We start from the raw sequence: 24,616 nt of genomic DNA on the forward strand, positions 1-24,616 counted from the left end.
CTTTAAATCATGAGGCAACACTCTACAAACATGAAGTCATACCAGTTTGGCTGAAGTATTAACAATGGAAACTCCTTTCAAGCAATTGCCAGCAAAAACTGTCAGATGCAGCCCTACAGATTTGCATAGTGCAGGAGCTAAGTGCATACAAAAGCTACTGTCCAAATTTGCACTTAGTGTTATTTTTATCCCTCAGTTCAAATATCTGCAGATGAGCACAATAGTACACTGGAATGAAATTTGACTGGTGAACTGTGGAAAAAAATAAATCAAAGCTACTTCCAATACAACTTTCATATTCTGATCTTACAAATCCCTTCCTTAGCAACATAAAACAACAAAACATAAATACAAAGCTAATTTATTACCTACATCTTCATTGCCTAAGCTTCTTCTTTTTTTTCTGCTAGTCATCTCAATGTGTCAGCGTTCCATAACAAACTGCATTAGTCAGTGGCCTAAAGGTGAAGTGGCAATACAGGGGCCACATTTGCTGAAGGTACAATTTAATTAATTATTATACCTGTGAAGGGGGGAACATGTGAGAACTATGAAATCTTTCAGACATGCTAACTGATGAAGTGCCAAGTGTAAGACAGTGTAATTAGGAATTCAATTTTGTTAAACCCATATTCCTTTTTACTATATCCCCTCTCGTTTTCCCAAGGAAAAGTTACTCAGGATACCTGAGAAAAATCTGCTACACAAGCAACAGCTTTCAAGAAGGGTATAAGTGACCTTCTTTCAAATTCAATTATGTTAATCACAAAGTAATTTATAACCTGAAGATGTTGACTGGTATTGAGCAATTTCAAGGAATTTAAGATCTCAAGAACAGATCACTGCACATGAACATTCTGATAGTTGCTGAGAAATTCCCCATGGGCTTCACACAGGTGCATTGTAGGTACCATAGAAAATACTACAGATGTAACCTACTCTAGCTTTCTTCCCCACTTAACAGAGCAAAGCATCTAAAGCGGTACTTTGCAATAGCTTGAATGAACATTCTCCAAGTAGCCACAGACCCTCAATTCTTTATAAGAGTAAAGGGTTTGTGAGAAAAAAAATCAAAGACATATTCATAAAAACACATAGTATCTGTGTGACAGGGATGTTAATACTATTCGGTTAGTAGCAAGACCTCACTTTGCTAAAATTAGGGATTGATATGTACATTTCAGAACCAAATTATCATTTGACTATATATTTTTGTTACATTATTGTCAAGACTGTTTTAAATCAAGTACACATGCATTTATAATCACACAGAGAACCGGCCAATGATGAAACAGACAGAAAATAAACTCACTGGAAAAATACATCTCTTTCTGTTGGACTACACAAATAAATCAGAGAAGAATGCACGCCTATCAACGAATATACAGTTTTAATGTCAGAAGCTTTTTGTTTTCTAAGTAGAACAATCAGTTTCTGACTTCTGTCAGTTCAGACAGTTCTGCTTTCTGTCTAGCTTCCTCCTCTATGCCTCCAGTTATCCACATAAGCTGGTAACATTAGCTATCTAGACACGAGTCTACCAGATATTCCATGACAGTGGTCTGGCAATACATGATTAAAGTATTCTATATCCTCTAGTTAGAATAGTTTAAAAGGAAGGACTAAGTGATTTAATCTTTGCAGAAGTATAGTGTGGTACCCTAGGAAACCATAACAGAGAATTAAAGAACACTCTGTGTGACAGCAAAGAATCAGACATCAACATGCAAACAGGATGAGGAGATACAAGCTTCAGTCAATTTTTTCGCTTTAAATAGCCCTTCAATTATGCCATAATCTATTTCTTAATTAGTAAGGATACAGTTTTGGTGTGTGCTGGAGTAAAATCATTCTTAATGCAGAACTCCAGGCAGACACGGTTCAGTGAGTCCTAATGCAACCTTAATGAAAACAAGCACAAGAGCAATGCCATTGCATCAAAAATGTTGGCAAGTATCATGTTGTCACTGCTCAATAGCACATAACAGCCATAACTATTGTAACATTCACCACCTGAGAACATGTGTGGGTGTCAAACAATTACTCTGGATACATTTCTTACGATTTAATTCAGTTTATGTTCAACATAATAGGAAAAAAAATAATGAATTTTCAGAGTGTGGGGTCAGATTCTAATGAGGTTCAAAACAATAAAAAAATCAACACTGCAGTGAACTTTACATTTATTCCTGTTAATCACGCTACTAAACTAGGTAAGACAAGCAAAACATTTTATTTTTCAAAACCTAATCTACTGAAGAAAAGCCAAAAAGCATATGGGTAGAAAAGTTTGGATAATATGCAGCGAACAATGAAGAACAAAAAGAATGAATGCACATTCTAAGTTCCAGAAAGGCAAATGTAAACGATGTAAAACCATCAAAAAAAAAAAAAGCAAAGCTTTAAGATGTTTAAGCTGCTTCCTTTATGCTTGCTTTGCTGTTTGTAAGCAGCGAGCATGCAAGAATCAATGCACGGAAAAAAAAAGAAGAAATGAAAAAAGTGAATTAAATTGATTTTTTGTATGATTAAGCATTAAAAATTATTAAATATTATAACTGGTTAGACAAGTGAATATTAAGATGTGGCAGTCAATTTTGTTTCTTTATATTTATAGCATTCAATTACATCTCATATGAAAAATAAATGCCAGTAATTGAAAAAAGAAAACAGGTACTCAGAGATAAACCAGAGTCAATTAACGTAATACTGCTCAGTTGGGAAAGAACTTGAATCAACAAACCTTATTCTGGGTAAGATGACTAGCTGGGTTGATTGGGGAAACATTATTACAGTTTTGCAGGCTAAAGATTAAGTTCCCAACTACAATTGCTCTTGCATGATCTTGGTTATTCAGCAGCCAAGAATTATATTTTTTTTCCTCAAGTCTTTAGGGTTGGCTCCCAGTGGTAATTGTAGCTTTACATGTAGCTTTCAGGACACACAGCTTTGTGACCTCCCTATAAAGTGGAAGTGATTACGTACAATGAGCATTTGAAAAACTTGTTGCAACACAACAATATGGCTGACTTGTTTCTCATGTCTTCATCTCACATTGGGAATTGCTGTTTTTCATTTTACTCCTGACTGTGCATGCATCAATTAGGATTGAAAGAAGAAAAAAAAAGGAAGCATTATGAAATGGATGCTCATTACTTATGCTAAAACAGCCTGTTCATATGTCAAAGCCATTTAATCAATACCTACCTGTAATAAATGGTGTATGCAAGAAACAAAGCACTCTCATTAAAGGTACTCATAACCTGAATTCAAAGCAATTCTTGTTTCACATTGCTGTGTTTTACAGGGTTGTGCTAGCTGAGCTTCCTCACAGAAACTGCTTTCTTTCCTCAACAACAGCCTGTTTTCACATCCTTCTAGCAAGCAGATTCCTTGTTATTCTGTGAGATCTTTTGCTTCTTACAGAGTTTTACTCAGGGGAATATGCACTGAGAAGAAGCTGTGGTATTTTTAGTCAGCTTGGTTGCATCCTAAGTCTTGCATTAGAAAGACTACAATCTCACTCCTCCTTGCACAGAACAAAAATGAACTGAAATACAACAGCTGTGCCCAAGAACTTAGCTAACAGACACGCAGACACAAAGCAGGAAGGCATGAGAGACAGAGGTTAATTTGCCCAGTGTCAGAGCATAGGCAGAACTACAACCATAATGTCTACATGCTTTTCTTCCTGGAAAAATACAACTCATGTGTCTTTATTATATTTTACCTATTGCCTAAAACTAAAGGAATCACTCTCTGTCCTTTATCCCATTACACTTAAAAATTCTCTTAAGTGCACAAAGTCAGGAGAGAAACATCACCACTTCTGTAAAAATCAAGGATGAATTCATCCTCGTTCTATGAGATCTGAAAAAGCCTTGCATGAGCCACACTGAGCCAAAGCCATACCAAATATTTACTTAACACAGAAATATCTCTAACTAGTTTTTCTCACATTTATGAAAGTTAATGTTCTGGTTATTGATGATGCAGCCATAAAAGCTATTTTCTTTCCTCAGAAGTACACAGTTTATGGACCATACACAAGAGCTCAGTCACACTGCAAGAAAGCTGACTGTGAAAGTTCCAGTAGACAAACTTTAAATAAGAACCTTGCTGTTCTCTTCCATAAAAGGGAACTGATAAACATCTGGTCTTTGGAAATTACTTTGTGATGTTTGGATTTTGTACCAGCAAACTACTCTCACACACTGTGGTATATCATCACATGATAATGTACTATTCCAAGAAAAACCTAGTAAAATGAAAGTATTTCATTACCATGAACTCTTGTTTCTTAAAAGTTATATAATTACTGTGCAATCTCGTATAAGATCTTATTTATTTTAACTTTAATTATTTACTTCAATGAAAGGATTATTTCATGAAATAAATACTTTCATTAAAAAAACTGAACAATTATTTCTTCTTCACCGTATATATTTTGTTTACCATATGCCAAACTGTTATTTCACATACGTGAAAAGAAAACTGGACTGAATACATATGAAATAAATTATTGGCAAAGGAAGTACGAGTACTTGCCATCTAGAAGATCAGATTCACAAGAAACGCCTTTTCCTTTTTCCAAAACCAACAAAAATTGCTTAAAAAAAATCCAAAAAGAGAATAAAAAGATTTGTTTGAAAGAGGAAGGATTTCTCAGGTAACTCTATGTTTCCAAGTTATTTAAATTACCCTCAAAAGACCTGCACATTTATCTTGATCAGGACACTATGGTTGACTACAATGAATAAAGACATAAAATTATCAATTACTGTTTTTATTCAAGTCTCATTTGATAAACTCAACACATTAATTCTCACTTATTCGGTAAGACTGGAAACTCCCAATTACACCATCAACATTTCCATGAAGATTTTGTTGAATGAGCTCTTGAAATCTGCATCTTTTGTTAATTTCTTATTAGATTTTGCTTTGTCTGTATACCAAAATAGAATCCATTCCAGTCAAAAAGAAACACTGTATTTCCTAAATTGAGAGATCACCACAGACTGATAGGTAGTTTAAGAGAAGAATTTGTTCTCCAGGAGCAGCTTTTCCAAAGGGATATCAACAATGGAGATAAGCAAGGAGAGAAGGCAGACACAATTTGAAGAGAAAAAGTAATATAAACCTGTTACATAATTACAGTGTTCTAAAAATATTCTCTAAAATGCATTACGTTCATCATATATATACTTTATCTGTAATGTACTCAAAATCAGATTTAACTCTACCATCAGGTATTTTATGCTATCCCTTGTCCAGAAGTTCAACCATGCAGCTTAGATAAGTTAACCTTTCTTTTGACTCCACAACAGTCAAAAGTAAAGAGGCATACATCTATGAAATATTCTATTTTAAAATGTTGGTCATTTTCTCATGATTTTTCAAAACTCAACAGGTGGAGAAATACAGAAAGCAAAGTCGAACTACTTGACAAAAGCGGACAAGAGCAGAAACAAAACCTGGATTAGATTCAAGGACTGCCTCAGTCACTCCTTTCCTGCTAGAAATGCCAATTCCAGTCCAAATCCAAAACAAAAACAAATTATGTGCAGCTTATGACAAATGAAACTGTCATCTTATCTCTGTCATAAACACAGATATTGGTTCAAAATTAATTGTGATGCCAACAGTCATACTTCCACAACACAGTACAGAATACAGACAGATGAAAAAGCATAAATGTTTTGTTAGCATAAATTGCTGCCTTTCAACTATTTGTTTTTTCCTCTCCCACAGTAGCTCTCTGAAGATCCTAGCAGGTATAAACATGCTCTCTTTTAATTACAGAACTGGATTACTGTTGTAACTGATTCCCAGTTTCAGCAAATTATAATCAAGTACCCATTGCACATAACAACCATCTAATGGCCAAAAAAGCCATAATAAAGAAAGCTTTAATGAAAGAAATCTGGAAACCTGCCACAATTATATGGCAGTGCACTCAAGAAGAAAGAATTATAATCTGTATTCAAGATTAAGTGAGTCTTTTAATCCACATGGCCAGAAATGAACAAGGCAGAGCAGGCAAATTTTGATCAAAAGCTAGAACAACATGAAAGTACCAAAATTCCCCTCAGTAAGCAACTATTAATTATGTAAGAGGGTGCACGTTCATTTCATGCAAAGAATTTTGAGGAAAATACAATCAATACCAATGTGATGCTTCCTCTGTGATAATTCACTTATCCAATAACCTTTTTACTGCCATGAAATCTACTTGTTGCTATTTATTTCCATCATAATTCATTATCCTGCACTCCCTGAATGCTGGAATGGGCTGCCAAGGGTGGTGATTGAGACACTGAAATTGGAGGTGTTAAAGAAACACTCAGATGTTGCACTGAAGGACATGGCTTAGTGTGGAAATATTGGCAGTAGGTGGGCAGTTGGACTAGATGACCTTGGAGGCCTTTTCCAACCTTGGTGGAAAGTTCTATGCTTCTACAAATCTATGATTTGGGGAATTAATTGGGCAGCATCATAAAATTTTGAAGGAGTTTGCAGAATGAATTACAAAGTATTTCAGATGTACAGGCACTGCTGAGCAAGGTAAAGCTGCTATAAAAGCAACCTGAAAAGCTCTATGGCTTAAACACAGTTTCATTATTGCACTAGTACTATAGATGACTGGAACTGCTGACACAATAGTAACATCAGATGTCCCAGACTCATCTTCCAGTCAGCAGAGAGGATGTGAATTTTCCTATTTTGCATAAGCCCCACTCTAAAGGGATGTTCATCATCACAGAGTTGTCACTGGGTGTCTGTACATGCCACTTTCCATATGGCTGCTGAGGGCCATTCATTCTGTGAGTCGGACGGTATCACTCAATATTGAGAGCATTCAGAGTCAGCGAGTTGCTGAGCATTTCTAAATCCCTACAGCTAAAACTATCCTTCAGTAACTAAGAAATAAAAATATTACTTTCTTACACAGCAACATAGCAGGAAGAGATTTTTTTTTAATGGCATTTTTTCAGCTTCTTTGAGCTCCATACCAACACCAGAGTGCAGAATTAAACACAGAAGATGATTTCACAGATCCTCTTTAATAAAAATTCATACCTTCCACAAAGACTTCTTATGCCATTGAAAGAAAATCTGTCATATTTGTTAATTAACTAGAAATCATACAATCCAATCAAGCCTGAAGTTACACAAAACCAGCAACATTTTTACCACCTAACAACACTCAGCTGAGAACCCAGTTCATACATTTGGAGCTTATACACACTTCTTCCATGTTTTTGCTGAGGTCAAGCCAGTGCTGAACCACGATATCATAGAATTCTTAGAGTTGGAAGGGATCTCTGAAGGCCATCTAGTCCAACTCCCCTGCAAAGAACAGGGGCACCACAGCTAGATCAGGTTGCCCAGGGCCAGATCCAGCCTCGCCTTGAAAGTCTCCAGGGATGGTGATGTAAATTAGTCCATCACAGTTATAAGTCAAGAATACTGATTCAGACAAGAAAATAAGGCACTGTGGAAATCCCAGAGTCTACAGTGTAAAGCTGCTTCACAGCTTCACGTTCCCTTCCTTAGTCCGCGAGCATCAACCAGCAGACCATAAGCTGTCACTGCTGCACTCTGATGCTATCCCTGTGCTGTCCTACAAAACTACAAAGTATCTGGTTTTCAACAGTCCGACTTCCTGCACTTTCTTAATTAAGACAGTTTTAGTTGGAAGGAGATCACTGCATCTTTGATTTGTATTCTCCTACTTTATGATCTTCTGACAGGAGTAACCTCTGAAAGTCTGCCAGCCTCTCTTACATGAAAAAGATTCTGCAAATCAGATCAATTTAAGTCTCTGCTGTATTGATCCCCACAGTTATGCTTTACAGTTCTGTACTTCAAATGCCAATACAGAAGGCTTTGGTTATCTCTGGTAACCCATCTCCTGCTCCCAGCTACAGAACAATGTCCACTTGCACACACATGGCAGTAACTTTTCTGTTGTTCTCTCCCCTACCTGACAGGTTAAAGGAATTGTGAACTTAAGTGATACACAAGTTTGACAGAAGAGAGGAAACTAAGGCTGAAGTGTCTGTCTGAAACCCCAGGCAACAGGTTCATACTGGCTGCATAACATCTTCTCATTTCTAAATGCTGTAATTTCCCCTGTGAGCTCACTCAGGGTTAGTTTAATGTTATTGACGTGAATCAAAATCAGAAAAAAATATTGCAGCAGCTGAACATGTTCTGAATTCAAATGGAACTTCTGGTGATAATGGAATCTTTTGGATTGTTTGCAGATTGTGCAGTAGAAAGTAAATCCTGTCCAAAAGCAACAATGGGAGCTTTTAAAGGCACATGACTGCTATCTCTCAGGCAATGAGCAACCCAATGATGTTGACTCCTCTGCCTCTCCAAGTTTTTCAAATAAAACTCTTCTGCAGTATCAACAATGTTAGGATTTCTGCTGTACCAAGAACTGCTTCTGGCACACAGTGCACTCGGTAATTTTGCCAGTAAAATATTAACTATAGCTTGTAGGAGCTTATACACAGAGCTGGAAAAGCCAACACTGACATAACTATTACTACAGTTAACTATTTATCAAAAACAACCCAGAAAGAAGAGGGGGGGAAAAAGAATCCCATAAAATCACATGTGAAATTTATTAATGAAAAATACAGAAAGGGAAACTAATTGAGAGAAACAAAGGATTAAACTAGCTAAAATAACTGCAAAACGCATAAAGAAGTAGAAAGCAGCTGGCCTGTGTAACAGGACTATTCTGGCCCTCCTTCCAAAACCTGTGGAAACTTTGAACCAATAGCACACTTGGTCCTGCATCTGCAGTTGCTGTTGGAACTGCACTTACTCGTGTCCAAAGTCCTACTCTCTCTGTACTGCTACAAAAGAAATCTTAGTATAGTTAGAAGTTACAAAATACCATACTGAAATAAACACTGGAGAACAAATTATTGCAAAATAAACATTAAAATGTTGTCTCAAATCACTGTATTGTTTATTTGTGGAATGCCTGCAATTGTTTTTTAAGGGAGTCATAAAAATTCCACACTCACCAGGCCTCCATTCATGAGGGCAATGAACTTCCAGAGGATCTGATTTTTTATGCAATTCAAGAGAAATATTTTCAGATACAATTAGAAAAAGAAAAAAAAAAAAAAAAAAAAAAAAGATTTAAAATTAATAGTTTTATTCCTTAAACTGAGCAAAAACTTGCCTCAAACATAAACAATGAAAATTAGAAAAAATAAAGACCACAAGTCTTGTAACCTAAATACAATGCCCATTGTCTGGACTTCCTTATTTCCATGAAGAACATCTGATTTTCATTTTGGATTAGAACATTCTGCTAAAATTACTAATAAACTGGGATCTTATTTAATTACAAAATTTCATGGAGAACAACTTCAGCTATGAGCTGATTGCTGTTCTGTAACTGTAAATTCACATTCTAACTCTGGAAACAGCAATTCTAACCCAACGTTGAATGCTGGTATTGATGATCTCAGACAGAACAGTAGTTCTCAACAGAAAAAAAGCAGCACATAAAACTCAGATCAACTGGCAGCTTTTGTCACTGCTTAGCCAGGGAAAATTTGGCTAGCAACTCGGTATCTCTGTAATTCCAAGAACTTCCAGTATTCTTCTGTGAATAGATACTCACTTGCCAGAGATAAAAGCTAGTCTTAAAATGTGCTTAAATGAATGGTGAGAACAACACTGACAAACTCCTCTCTCGTATTTCACTTACTTAGCTATTCTGTTCGGTAAATAAAGATGCACAGAGATCTCAGTTGAACATATGAATGCTCAGCAACAGAAGGGGCTCCTCTTTCTTGCTTGTATGTATGGAAGTGAAAGCATACATGGTATTCTTGGGAGATTCAACATCCTTAGGCTTCTAAATGAACTAAATGTGACCTACCAGGCCAACAATAGTTTCAATACAAAAGAACATGTAACAGCAACACAACAGATTTTACCCTGTCCTCTTTTTCCAGGATTCTGGAGGAATTATATTATTATTATTATATCATTATTCGTGAGAGAAATAAAAAATAACAAATAATTCTAAAAATTCTAATAAAAAGTACTGAGAATCCGACTAGAAAAGCCTAAAAGAAAACGTATGAGCCAAAATGGAAGGACTGCGCCATGTCAGAACTCACTACTAGTCCAAATTTGAGGGCAAAGTTTCTGACCATGCATAACATTTAAGGGAAAAGATAGAGGTTGCTCTGCATCTGGGGCAGCACATCCTTACACATACAGCCATCCTCTTCCTCTAGAAACCTATGAGATTACATTAGATCAAAAACTAGTCTCAGGAAGGGAGAACCAAGGGAAGGCTAATTAAACAAACAAGCAAGAGGAAGAAAGCTTCTTCAAGCTTTTTCTCTATGAACATTAGTCTTTAAAATGTAAATTTTTAAGTCTGAACCTATGAAGTAATAAGTCTTAGCAATAGGTATTAGAATAATACTCTAGGCACAAGCTGTTGCACAGGTGAGGAAGGTTGCTGACATGGGGCAAGGGGCTTGACAAATACATCCCCAAAGTGACTGCTGAGTTATACCTGATACTTAACAAACATGAAAAACTGGTACCTGCAATTTCTGATTGCTCAATGAGAATATAATATTGGAAGACACATGTTTGTACAAGAAGAAAGGGAAATCAATCTGTGTTTCAGAGCACTAAATTGACTTTATAGGTTCAAGTAAAAAAAAATAAAATAATAATGAGGCAAGGTAAGTTTGCTGTGAATCCAAACAATAGCATACTTGGCATCCCAAACACAGCAGATCAAGAAAATACATGAAATACCAACATAGTACTTGATCCTAATCTGAAGTATTTGTCTTCAGAAAATTTAAAATAGAAATAAATTTAAAGATAAGCCAGTCAACAGCTTCACGGTAGCTACTAATGCAATTCATTTAATTAATAAAGCAGTTGTTGAAACGCAAATCATTCATAAATTGAGCTCGAAAAAAAATTTCTGTATGTGATTCCAACAGAAAATCAAATCTGCCATTGAGAAGCATTCCTGTATCAATACACTGCATTATAATAACAGTACAACACAAGTCTAGAATTGTTTTTTTTCTGAGTTTACCATAAAGTACATCAAGCAATTTTGTAAATCTGGAAGCTGAAAAGTTTCAAATCATGCAGCTATCTATTTAAAATAAAATATACTGATGATATATAGCATAAATTTGAAGATAATGCTGAGAAATGTAAATAGAAAAATTATGTATGAAAGGACATGAGGAAAAGTGATATGAGCCAGTCAGACAGTTAGCAACAGATGGGATTAAAGTAAGTGAATGAGAAAGTAGAATTTCAACACTAAAACGACAGCGATGACACAGCTCAAAAAACTAAAAGCAATACTGAGAAAATGGAATGGAAGGTTTCAACAAAACTGTATTGGAATAAGACTGTGGCGTTCATAGTAAAATGGAAAAACACAATGCAAGGATGAGACGCTCTGAATACTTAAAAGAAAACACTTGTGGCCCATGAATGAAATAGCTCCATCACCCAACAGCAACAGAATTGTCACAGTAAAAGGGAAATCAGAAAGTATTTAAGAAAAAAAATAATAATAGTGGCTTGCATAGTAACAATGTGTGACTATGTCTACGTAGACACAAGAGAGAAGAAGAGTTCAGTCCAAACAGTTTGAAAAATACCTTTGGGCAGCACACTCTAAGAAAAACGAGCTGAAAGCTTGCAAGATCAGATAAATTCCAGCTGTTGTTCTTTGTGGACTAACAGATTTTTCCTGCTCACCACTAACATATATAACATTGGCAAGAGACAATTTCTATGCCTCTATCTCTAAATAAATATAAACAAAACAGACTGTCTTTAAGATTTTCAATCCACGATATCTTGTATTGAATTAACTAAGAAATGAAAAGTTAAGTTATTCCAGTGCAATATGGAACGTAGGTTATGCTAGTGAGTATACAAAATTTCATTCCAGAAAACGTTCTCCACGTGGCTGGCTCTGCAGATGTTCCTTTATTCTCAAAGTTATAAGGCCAAAGTGGTCAGGGCCAGTCAGCCGAGTTGGCAGGTTTGCTTTGAACAGTACTCATGTAGTTCAGAATGATCCTCTCCACACTTCTCTTCCTACTTACTGTCAGTATGAAAACACACAACGCACTGGTGTGTCTCAAATGTATTACACCACATACTGTACTAGACTTCTGAAAGCAGTCACTTGGGCAGATGATGACAGAGAGCATACTATCTGTTCATAACATTAAAAAAAACCACCCACATATAAGCTACTGTAAGCAGGAGTTGATGCATCACTATCAAACACTCTGGAATATGTTAAGCATGTCACCCTAAGAAGCTCTACAACATGCTCCTGGATTCTTTTTTTCCTCCCTCTTTGCTGCATCTATCCAGCAAAGCACTTCAATGCCATAAAACTGAATACTTCAAAAGGAACAGATGATAACATATAAGAAAAATTATAGGCTTTATTCTACAGGGGAATATTATATTAATGCTGAAAGCTTAATTTAGTAATGAGACTCTGTGTGAAGGGGAAAAAAAGCCAACCCAGTCATGGAACGGTTATATCTATATCTACTCTGACTTTTGATGTAGTTTTGACCTAAGTGCAAAATTAAAAGGACTGAGAAAGGACTTTTCCAATTTGCTGAAATCCAATCACATACTGGATTCCATCCAGGTCTATAGCTCAAAGGCAAAAGGGATTTAGTAATATTTTTACAGAAGTAAATTCCTGATTCACATTACAGAGCAAATGTCAACTGAAACTGAAGAACAATTTCTGTCATTAAATATTTTGCTTTTCTAGTCGAGCCTGTAACAAAAGCAGCAAGACCATTTCAAAACTGAAAACCCTTTCATCATCAGTTACTGCTCGTTTCTCATTTAGACTTACTTAACACTGACATTAAGACATGCAACACTAATTCTGCATCATGGTAACAAGCAAAAGATGACTGCTTAACTAAATCCAATATCCCAATGAGTATTCTGAAATCAACCAGATGTTAATAATTGTTTTGTAACATCTCCACAGTACTACAGGCTTCATATAATGCAATGGGATGTAACTTTCTGCAGCAAGTTACTGTATGCCACACCAGTCTCTAAGCTGTGTTAATGAAGCAGTTTGAAAATACAGCACATTTTATACAGCTAAGATTAATGGAGTGATTAAATTGACAGGAACACTTAATTCACATAAAAATGGGACCTCGAAGCAATCCAACACACCACACGGCTGTTTGGAATTTCTGCTTCACAGTCCTTTCTAATTACACTAACGCTGTGACTAAATTTTGGAGATAACACAGAAAAATGTCAGAGTTCAGTTCTTTGGTTTCTAAACCCATGTTTTCCTACTTTCTTATTGCCTTATGTTTGAAAACTATATTCAATACTCTTTGTGTCCTTCTTAATTACAGAACATTTATAGCTAACTCACTTGACCTACCTAGTATTTCAACAAGCTCCAGATTCCTTCCAAACTACAACAGTGGCCAATTCCTTTCTCTGCCCCCAGGACAAGATTTTCAAGGGCACTCAATGCTTGTCTTGCTTAGACACACATAGCACTGACATTGTCCTCTCTCATAACTGTGCTTCTGGACCGCTCTCTCCATCTTTGCCCTCCAAGACTCAAACTGCAGACACCTCCTCCAGGAAGAAGAGTTCCTCTCTCACACACACTGGAACAATAAATCCTTTAAGTTATATGCTTAAGTTCACACCTATGTCACAGAAAAATAGAATCATCTAGGTTAGAAAAGACCCTTAAGATCACCATGTCCAACCAGCAACCAAGCACTGCCATGTCCTCCATGCAGCCATGTCCCTTGGTGCCATGTCCCCTGAACACCTCCAGCAAGGGGCATTCCATCACCTCCCTTTGCAGCCCATTCCAATGCTTGACCACTCTCTCCACGAAGAAATTCTTACTGATATTCAATCTAAATGCCCCCTGGTCATCTTGCGTCTGATCAGACAATCATTCCAGCTATAAGGAATACTGGTTTCTCCATGTAAATGCTTAATTTATTACTTTCTTTAAGTATCCAGTAATTTGGAGGCTTAAAAATACCTCAGTAAAATTCATTACCAGCTCAACGTCAGCTAAAGTCTTCTACTGATTCATTTCATATTTCATTCATTTATTATGCTTCACTAATTCTAGATCTAAACGTTTTGAACAAAATAATGAAACTACATACAACTAAAAGTACCAACACCTCTAAAATCCCTCCAGACTTTGCCAACTTCTTTAATCCAAAGTGATCACATTTCCAAGTATAACAAGTCCTGTGATGTCTGTAATAGCATCTCATTATAGCAGCAATGGTATTCATGTTATAGCTCTCTTGCATGCCTGAAGTATTAATCACATCCCATATGAAATATGAAATTAGAGTACTCTTGATACTCTTTCTGAAACAGTTCAGCTAATCAGAGCCTCACGCAAAATTAAGAAAAAAAAGAAAATACAATGATCTAGACAAGTTGTTTTTGATACTGGAATCAGATTGTAACATTCTGGGTACTGTTCTGCTAACTTACCTTATCCCTTCAGATTAAAACTATCCTTCTAAAAAAACAGTCTACTCTATGAGCAATTTGAACTTCCATCACTTAACTTCCACAATTATTTTCAGTATCTCTTATAGCGAGCAAAACTCATGCAATGAGGTTTTCTTTTGGAGATCGGAAATAACATCTTACTTTCCATCTGCCCCATCTTCGTGAGAATGTTAGTCAATATTAGCTAGAATTAAAATGAAGCCTAAATGCCATGAGTGTCATCCTCCAAAAATAAATTCAACATTAACAATAATAAAAATGTATTACATATAAAGTTATTTGCCTGTTGAGAAAGAGATGAAACTAATGATTGACATCCTCTACCAGCCAACTCCATCCTTCCAAAACATAAGTACAGTTATCATAGGTAGCATACAGCATAGCATTAGCACCAGTTTGGTATGCACCATGTGTAGCAGAGGCAGATCCACAGATTAGGACATATAAATCACTCACCCAGGAAGAAAAGAAGGCTACGCATTTGCCAGCTAAGATAATTAATGTGAAATGCATGTTTTTACAAGGGCTATTTAAAGAACCAGTATTTGTGGGAAGAATGAGTCAGAGCAAACTTCGTATACTATAGTTACTCAAAGTGAGAAGACAAAGGGAATTAGAACTTACAAGATTTTTTTTTTAATAACCAAGAAACATTAGCAAAAACAGCTGTTGCACTGTAATAATTTTAAATAGCTCTGCTATGCCTTCATATTCTCTTCTAGTAGTGGTTTTCTCTCTTCTCAACTTTCATTTTGGATTTGCTATTGTTGGCACGTTATTTCAGTAGACGCTAGATAAATACATTTTTCAACAACACAGACCCGTTTAAAACTGAATCCCATAACTTCCATCCTTCGACATGCTGGAAAACAACAATTAAAACCTTCACAAGTTTATTTGAGCATCCCTTCTCTATTTCTGTGACTTTTCTTGTTGCAATAGTTATAGCAAAATAAGTATCTTAGATGTTATCTTTAAGTAACAGGTTGTATCATTTCCCTGATTATGCATTTGTAGTGTTTCCTGATTAATCTACATGATTTCACAATTAGCAGAGGATCAAATTCATTGTCAGGCAAGCTTGAGACAGCGCTCATTATAGTAAGATGACAAAGTGCTAATATGTTTGCAACTTTGAATATTTCTCTAAAACTATTTCTATAATCATACTGTTTTCATTACATTCTAATCAGACTACTATTATTATGCCTGCTTTTGCATTAGCTGGAACAAAATCAATTCACTTGTCATCTTAATTCACTATGAAATAACCTAGAGTCTTTCAATAATGCTTTTGCAACATTTAAGACAAGATCTGCACATATACCTTCATAAAGAAAGGCTTCAGGATACCAGTTATGCACAGCCTTACAGACCCCTGAGCTTACAGAATGACTGAAATATCAATCAGTGCTTTAATTGAAGACAACACTGATGTGTGTCTACTTGATATAACACCTTCAGTGTCCAATGCTCACTCAGAATCTAGGGAGTGCTACAACTCATTTACTGATTGAAGCACAGTAATTAATATTAATTTTTAGGCTGTTTCTTCCTGGCAAAGTTTAAGAGACAAGGACAATAAACTCATCCTATATATATATATTTCTTTTTAACTTTATGCCATCCAAACTTAAAAATTAAACAAGAGATATATATTTTGTGAATATTTTTAGTGCTCCTTCAGGTCAGGTATGAATTCCAGTTTCAAGGAGAGAAGCTTCCATCAGTTTGCACCTAATTCAACCAACAGATGTCACTGCTAAGAAAATCATGATCACTTAAGTGATCCATATCTTTGCAGGCACAAATTGACTAACCTTGGAATCAAACCTGGGTTTTAACTACAAAACTGGTCATCTGCTGTCACTACAAAGCTATCAGGTGGCCTCCCCAGGACTCCAGCAAGCTCCACAAACACAAAATAAGTGTGCTACAAAGTGAATTTCAGCTAGAAGCCAAGTTATAATGTGTGCAAGAAAAGAGACTTTAAAAAGGAAACTCCACTAGTATCTGAATTAGAATAAAGCAAAGGAAACACCAGCATTCATAGCGACACTCATTAAAGGGTAAAAACATGGAAAGTATTCAGAATCAAACAGGAAGATAACTCAGAACTTTAAGAGCTATGGTCAATATTTACTTTAAGGGCTATTAAAATTTGCTGTTGCCAATCCATGTCTGCTTGATAAATCTCAGCAAAATTAGTGTCAACTTTATCCAACAATATTTGCATTATATCAGCAATAAAGATGAAAATCTTTAAATAATCACAATGATATAATTATTCCATACTTCATAAAAATCAAAGGCTAATAACTTATGAAAATTTCAGTTGAGAAGTAGCACACAAGGATTTTTCCATAAAAGATTACAACAAAAGACTGAGTCTCATGTTGTTGGTTTGTTATTAAAATGCACAATGATTAACTTCCTTAACTTCATCTCTGCTTGTCATATGAATCAACAACCACTAGCACTGAAGAGAAAATGTGGTAAATCTGCATAACTTATCAACAACTCCTAACATCATCATCATCAACTTCATTTGTTATGAATTCATAGGTCCATGTGTTTCTAAAGTAGCTTATAAAGCTGAAAAAAGCCACTGCTCTTCATACACAAGTTCTTGCAGTCAAACCAGAGGATCAAAAGAATAAAATAGCAATGCACTTTATATATGTGATATGTTAATTTGCATTTTGTACAACTAATTTGTATACAGATAAGTGAAAGATTTCTCTTGGACAACTCTCTTAAAACAAATGGCATAAGAGAAGGTTGAGAGACACAGAGATTACATAGGTTGTCAAAAGAATGCAAACATAGTTAATGATTATATACTCTTGAGGACAACATTTAAAGGCCTACAAGACAAACAAAGTACATTAAAAACTGGGGAATGGGTGAATTCATATATAATACAGTAACTCCATTAACATTCAACAGTTTAGTGAATGCAGAGGCAGACTTGCCTCAAGAAATTCACAGCACCTTTGGGTAAGGCTACAATAGTCTGTGTTTATTGAAATCTGCATCTGGTAGTAATTTGTCCAGCAGCAAACTTTTTTCTGTTTTTCACTCAAGTAATCTAGAGGGGCCCATATACTCAGCAACTGTTCATTTGCACTGAGATGCACATTGTATAATTTATGTTCTTAATTATAAAACAAAGTTTATCAGCATGTTTGTCTGTGTTGTGCAATTTTTTATTCTTCGCATGAGAATAATAGAATGCATCTTGAACAGTCTATTCATTCCTCACTGTAGCAAAACATATTGGAATGGAAGATATTTAATTCCTAAATTATATCACTTCTCCCTTCTTTACTGGAGATTTTTCTTGTAGTGAAAAAGGAATCAATAGAATTAAAAAAATCTTTCAGGGATAATCATCCCCACTCCCTGCACCTCCACCCCCAAACAGGAACCAAACAGATTATAATTCTCTTTGGCCAACTATTATTTTAGCAATGATATACCTAGTTCAAAATTGTAGTCTAGCCCAAAAGAAAGTGTTGTTTTTATAAAACCACCTCTGCAAAAACCTGGCTGGATATTTTGGAAAATGCAATTTTTCTTGTCATTGCCAAGATCTAATTCCCAAACTCACAAGGAAGGAAAGCTGATTACAGCATGAGCCAAGAAAAGTCAGCATCCTGAGAAGGGAAAGGAAGGAGGCTGAAAGCACCGCACCTACAGGATCATGGCCACCTCTCCTGTTACACACTCACTTCTGTCTCAGTACTTCAGTTTCTTGCTCATTGTGACTATGCTACCTTCACTAGAATTCCAGCAGAGGAACAGTGCTCTTAAAACAGATACAACTTGAGGTTACTTCAAGAATTATGAACACTTTTTATCTCTTGGGACTCAAGAGGGACGTCTGGGTTTCCTCATAGCAAGACAAGAAGAAAAGTTTGGGTAGCAGAAAAACATAAATAGTAATTGTAAAAGCACAAAATGAACATCTATTTACTGCAGATTATCAACATGTTAAAAGGTTATTCCCTAAAAGATTACGCCAGGGATTTCTGAATCTAATTATCATGAGACAAAGATTACTTTGATGCTGCCCGGGTTTTCATTTTTCATTTCTATGTTGTTGTTACTGTCTTCACTAAACAGTGTGACCTCAGTGGCATTTAATTTCATTAAATCTCATCAGGACTGCTGTCAGATATTCATTATAAATCTAGCGAAGCAAGTGCTGACAGGAATCAGAGGCTAACTGAATCTTTGCAAACACAACACGAAAGGTCGAGGTACATGACATTATGTACATGTCCATCAGCTTGTCATTGTCTAAACCCTCTGTTGTAAATGCAGAGTATCGAACAAGTAGGGAAATGTAGATTTGCACACTTGCAACCTGACAACATGCAGAATTTTACCATTTTAAGCAGAATAAGAAGATAAGAGTATAAGATCCATCACAAGTTTAAAGTTATCAGTGTCTCCTCCTAGACACGTAAGTATCTCTCTCAAGCACATCGTTACTGTTGTGAGGTACTAGTGCTCTTCTCAACAGGGAGAAGTGGAAACAGTATAAGGAGAGAATGAATAAGCCAAAAACATCTGGATTCAATTAAGGAGAAAGATTTTACAATCTCAGTGTGCAACTTCCCATAAACTGCAAGTTGCCAGACGTAGCAAATGAGAATTTAAAGGAAATTCATGTACATAACTTCGATGTTTTTAAGTGAGACATCACTGATATGATTCCATACCAGTTTTCAGGCATGGTGTTGAGAACTGCTTTATCCTAAGAATCTACGTAATCTCTAGGAATACGGAGCAAAAGCACTTTCCAAAGTCTATCTCCACAGGAAATCTAGTTGAGTTTTTGATTCCTTTGCCTGCCTATTTTATGGGATTATATTTTATGTCTGGATTTGTAGATTTCTTTTTTTTTTCTTTTTTTTTTTTTTTTTTTTTTTTTTGTCTACAACTGCTAAAAAGGAGTCAAAGCAAGAAGGTGAAATTGAAAAAGAAAATGGAAACAAGACACCATACAACAGAGATGTGCAACATTTCTGCTTCAGTCAAGCATCACAAGTTTTCAAAGGAAGAAGTTTCTTCTATATAACATCTATTTTTCACTTCTAGTCCAAAGCCAAAGAAAATCTGGGATGGGATATTTATCATGGTGTATGCGTTCTGCTGCACTGCCACAAACTTCATGCCTTATCCCTGGTTGACTCCAAGAACTGCTCTTACAGTCCTCTTCAGTCACATGTGACAGTGTTACCTAGCCTAGCAATGTCAGAAACTAGCACAGAAACAATGTCAGAATGTTGAAATTTTTCATTCACATCAGTCCACTGTGATGGACTATTACACATGAAGACTGGGGTACATCTCCTTCCATCTTATGAAACACAGTAGGAAAAAATGTAATTAAGCTTAAAGAGTTTTCTAGAGGCATGACTAGTTTCTATACACATCAAATCCACCACTTCTTCAGATTTACAGCTTAGTTACAGCAATTCAGTAAAAATTTATTATGCATTTTCAGTTAAAATTAATAATTAAAAAATATTCTAATATCTTATGGAATTACTTTGTCAATTCAAGCACTCCTCATTATAAGTTCAGATCTAGTGAGAGCAATTAAATTATTTTATAAAACAGAAAATTAGAGTATGTTTACAACTATATTTGCCATGCTGATGTTATTAAAGCAGGACACATGAGAAAGACAATCAACTCTTTTGGTAGAAAGTGACTGGCACAGAACAGTACTAATGTCCACTTATCAATGCTATTTATGCTCATTTGTGCTCAAAAGCTATGCATGGATTATGAGGAACATAGACTACATACTAATAACACAGCAGTTTCATAGCACGTTGAATGGTGCTATATTAAGATAGCTAATTTTTATTATACCTCACAAAATGAGGCAGTGACTGCTATTTGTTGCATAGCCTCCTCCTCCTCATATGAAAACCAATGAGACTAAGTTTACCCAGAAAAGTACTTTCCATTTTATAGGTAATCAAGACTTATGGTGAAAATTTATATAGAGATTTAAACTCTATCAATGTTTTGGCACTATGACAGTAATTCACAGTGCAAAATCCATGAGTAAACAAGATAAATTACCAGCTGTTGCTAACCCACATATCAGTATGAGTCAATCATCAGCTATTCCATTCCTTTTACTGATCTTTGTCAGTTTTATTTTCCCCTCTCTAAGTACTAACTCTTAAATTTGCAAATTCAGGTTTGGAGCAAGGAAACAAAGTGATCTGGAAAGCAGGAGTTCCATTTTTAAGTGAGCTTGGGTAGCTCCCATCAAGAACTTTATTCTGTGAAAACAAGGCCTAAGTGCTGATGTGGGAGTTTCCCACAGCTTCTTTTGGCTTTCAAGGCCATGTGTGTCATCAGCATTTCTTGATGAAGCAGTACATAAATATCTAACTGGTATGAAAAGATAAAAAATGTTCCACAGAACTTCAATTAAAGTCAGACGTGGAAAAAGGAGAAGCCTGAAGCATTAAAGCATTTATACAAAAACAACATCATGAAAGCAGCTTTGCTTAGGTAAATAAAATGCCAATGATATAAATTTAGATGCAATTTGCTGAAGCATAGGATCAACAAACTTGCAAATGACTCCATGTTCTGTAAAGAGTGGCTAAAACTTTACCTGCAAAACGATTTATTACTAACTAGAGCTGAAATAATTTTTTTCTAATGCTGTCATTAGCTGACTAATGACTTCTAAGCATCCTAAAAGTCATGTATCACCATCAGACTACAATCACTCTTATTGCTAATGGGTAGCACCTGGTAAAGAGTATTTGTTTTGCTTTGCTGGATCCCCATCATATATGCTAAGTTTTTGTAGGCATCACTAGTCTGATTTAAGAGCGCATCAAGTATTTTATGGTTTAATGTCTCCAGCATCTGCTCCAATTATTTTAAAAGGTTAAAACATGAAACAGAGAGTCAAGTCACTATTATTCCTGCAAACCTTATTAAGTGTTGAGTCAATTGCAGCTGAAAAAACAGCCATAGCATTTGCACAGGCTACAGTAACTAAATAATCACTTTCTAAAGCCAACTTTGGAAACATCCATGTGATACTGTTGCACTACAATTAAATTATGTTGAGAAGTATAGACATTTGCAGATGGAGAAGGATTATAAATCATTATTAAAAACAACTTCAAGACAGATACTTTTTGACTGACCAAACTCAATATCACAACGTTTTAGACATGACATATCTCTCATGAAAGCAAAACACACATTTCATTCCACATTACAACTTTTGCCACTAAATGAATAAATTAACAGCTTTGTTTTCCTTATATTGCAATCCATGAAAGAGCATAAGTATTGTAATTTAGACTGAGTTAAAATAACTGATTTTCTTACACCACATACTATAAATCTTTTTTTTTTTCTTCAAAATAAACACTTATAAATTCTGACATAAAAAAGTTTATGATTAATTTTCAAAAATGTCTAATCTGTCATAACCAGCAGCAAAAACCACCTGGCACCTTGCGTAAAAGTGGTGCCTGTAAGTTCAAAGTGATCTCTGCTATTATGGCTACCTGTTGTTGGTACCTGTACACTTTATGAACAGCACTGCATATTTTAAATGGCTCTTAACATGCATCTCATACTGTACATCACCTGGCCTTAATAAAAAAAGGATCTCTCACATTTCTTATTCTGTAACAGTAAGAGGATGCCTCCTAGCTCACTGTATGGAATACACACATGGCTCATGTAAATCATGCTGTAAATCAAACACTAATGCTTGATGCTACCAATGGTTCATTTACTCATATTGTTACACAGCTGAAAATAACCACCTGGTTTTCCTATAATATCCAAACAGTATTTTCTTACCTCAGCAGCTTGTGTCTCTTGATGTAATAAAGTTAGACCTGTCAAATCTTCCAAGAAGGAATGCGAGGAATTAAAAACTTTAGCTAGGAAATTAAATCCTTCGCGTTCATATTGATCGAGGACCTGTCAAAAAAAAAAAACCCACAAATAAATAGACGAACAGAAGAGGATTTAAAATAAATGATTCATCATCTCATTTTCATCACAAAATAAAAGCTTTCCAAACATTCGGAAGGTTAATACATACTGTACACAGGTAAAATTTACTGAAGAAAGAATGATCACTTCTCCCACTTCAATTTCTAAGTGGGGGAAAAGCAGAGGTAAGAAATGTGATGTTTAACATTTCCCAGTTTAAAGGTATTTTTAAGTTTATAACAAAACAGATGACAGAAAAAAACCAAAAAACTTGTTGCAATGCCATGAAAGACCCTGAGTTAAATAAACATTGCAGAAGATTGTTCCTATGTATCGCTTAACTAAAATGTAGAGCATTTGCAGAACAACTCTACATTAAAAATAAGTGTGAATTTATACAGAACACCACAGCCACCCATTCTTTCACAGTATATATTCTATCTCTATTATCTGGGAGAGAAGCAGAAAGTTGTACAGCTTATGTATTCCTTAAATACATCCATTCTCGCTGGATGGGCAAGATCCCTGCAACCAGTGGAACGCACATCCTCCAGAAAAGAAGGACAAAGAACAACTGGAAGCACTGCAGTTTCATTCTAACACACAACTTAACTGAGTAAGCTTTATTTCAAGGTTTGAAACAAACAGGGAATCCCTGTCCTCCTGGGCTGCAAATCATTTATTCTTCAGACAGTAAGAAAAAAGATTGAGGGGGATGGTGGAGGACAAGAAAATTGTTTTGGTATGTATTCATTTATCTCAACCAAAATTACAACTTACACTCAACTATCTCACTCTTTTGTAATTTAACAACTCCTGAAGGCCTCGGATAATCTTAAAACTGTGGGAACTTGCACAGTCAACAGCATTCCTCAGAAAAACAGGTCCAGTGAGCTCTTCCCCAAGTCCTACAGGAATTCAGGCTTGTCTCAAAAAACCATTTCTATTTAGCTGATAGAATTGTCAGCCTACTGGTGAAAAAGAGTGAGATCCTCATTCAGTTAATCACGCAAGACGTCCATCTAAGAGCAATTCCATACCTATTCCACACTTAGGTTTCGAAATCCACAAACAGAATCAACAGAAATGAGTATAAAGGGAAAGAAGTCAGTGGTAAGCAACTATGAAAAAGTTTGGCATGTTCTTAAAAATGACATACATATATGAAAAAAATGTTACAATAAAACTGCACTTCGTGTTCTTGTACCACATCTGGAGAAACTGCTCCTTACACTTCATTTTTATCTAGACAGCTTTTTGGTGTATTTGTGCAACAACCAACACATGTGACCAGAAGTGAAAATATTATAAGCAGAGAAAAGATCACTTAGTTGCATTTCATGGGACTGTATTTTTTTTCCTGAGACAAAAACAGTTAAGACAAACTGTACATGATGCAATTCAAAGACCTGAGACACTTCGGTATCCATTTGGTATGTGTCCTCCTAATATTATCCATTATACACATTGTGAAATTACAGTGTAGATATGTACATGCACTTTGATGACTATTCCACATTCCAAAACTCTGTAATACCAGATGTGCAGAGGTCTCTTGCATCTGGTCTTTGTGAAACACCGCACACACACCTCAGCTCATAAAACTTTATGTTCACAGTCTTACCTGTTTGTAATCTGTGAAGCTATCAGCATTATCAAATGTGTTGCTATTACTTGTATTTGTTGGAACCAGAATACAGAACTTATGAGACATCTTTCTAGTGATGCTGGCCAGGTTACAGTTAATGGCATATTAAATCAATACACAGCCTACAGACAATGAAGCCGTGGTCATGTTCTAAAATGTTATAGCACATAACAGGCTCTTCCCAGAGGTAAAATCTACAAAGTGCATACACTGCCGGGACATGCAAATAAAAGGAATGGAACAGGAAACTGAGTGCAACCATACTATGTACCATTAAACGTGCCTATTGAGTAGCCTACAAATCTAGTTTATTGTTACTCAGCTAAACATGCCTTGATCCTCATTTCCAAA

At 35.7% G+C, this 24,616-nt stretch overlaps 1 protein-coding gene across 5 annotated transcripts in view; it reads right to left on the bottom strand.

The window, feature by feature from the left end:
* The window catches only part of ATG7 (autophagy related 7), a 75,475-nt gene that overhangs the window by 24,236 nt on the left and 26,623 nt on the right, over positions 1 to 24,616 (bottom strand). For 3 of the 5 annotated variants that reach the window (XM_072347489.1, XM_072347492.1, XM_072347490.1), the window contains exons 18-19: positions 22,480 to 22,602; positions 9,013 to 9,086 (exon numbers count right to left, since the gene is read on the bottom strand). In XM_072347489.1, coding sequence (XP_072203590.1) covers positions 9,027 to 9,086; positions 22,480 to 22,602 — 183 coding nt within the window. In that variant the 3' untranslated portion in view covers positions 9,013 to 9,026. Of the gene's footprint in view, positions 1 to 9,012; positions 9,087 to 22,479; positions 22,603 to 24,616 lie in introns of those variants that run through there. The other 2 variants (XM_072347493.1, XM_072347494.1) reach the window with 1 other exon arrangement.

This window comes from Excalfactoria chinensis, chromosome 12 (genome assembly GCF_039878825.1).
Source record: "Excalfactoria chinensis isolate bCotChi1 chromosome 12, bCotChi1.hap2, whole genome shotgun sequence".
NCBI lineage: Eukaryota > Metazoa > Chordata > Aves > Galliformes > Phasianidae > Excalfactoria > Excalfactoria chinensis.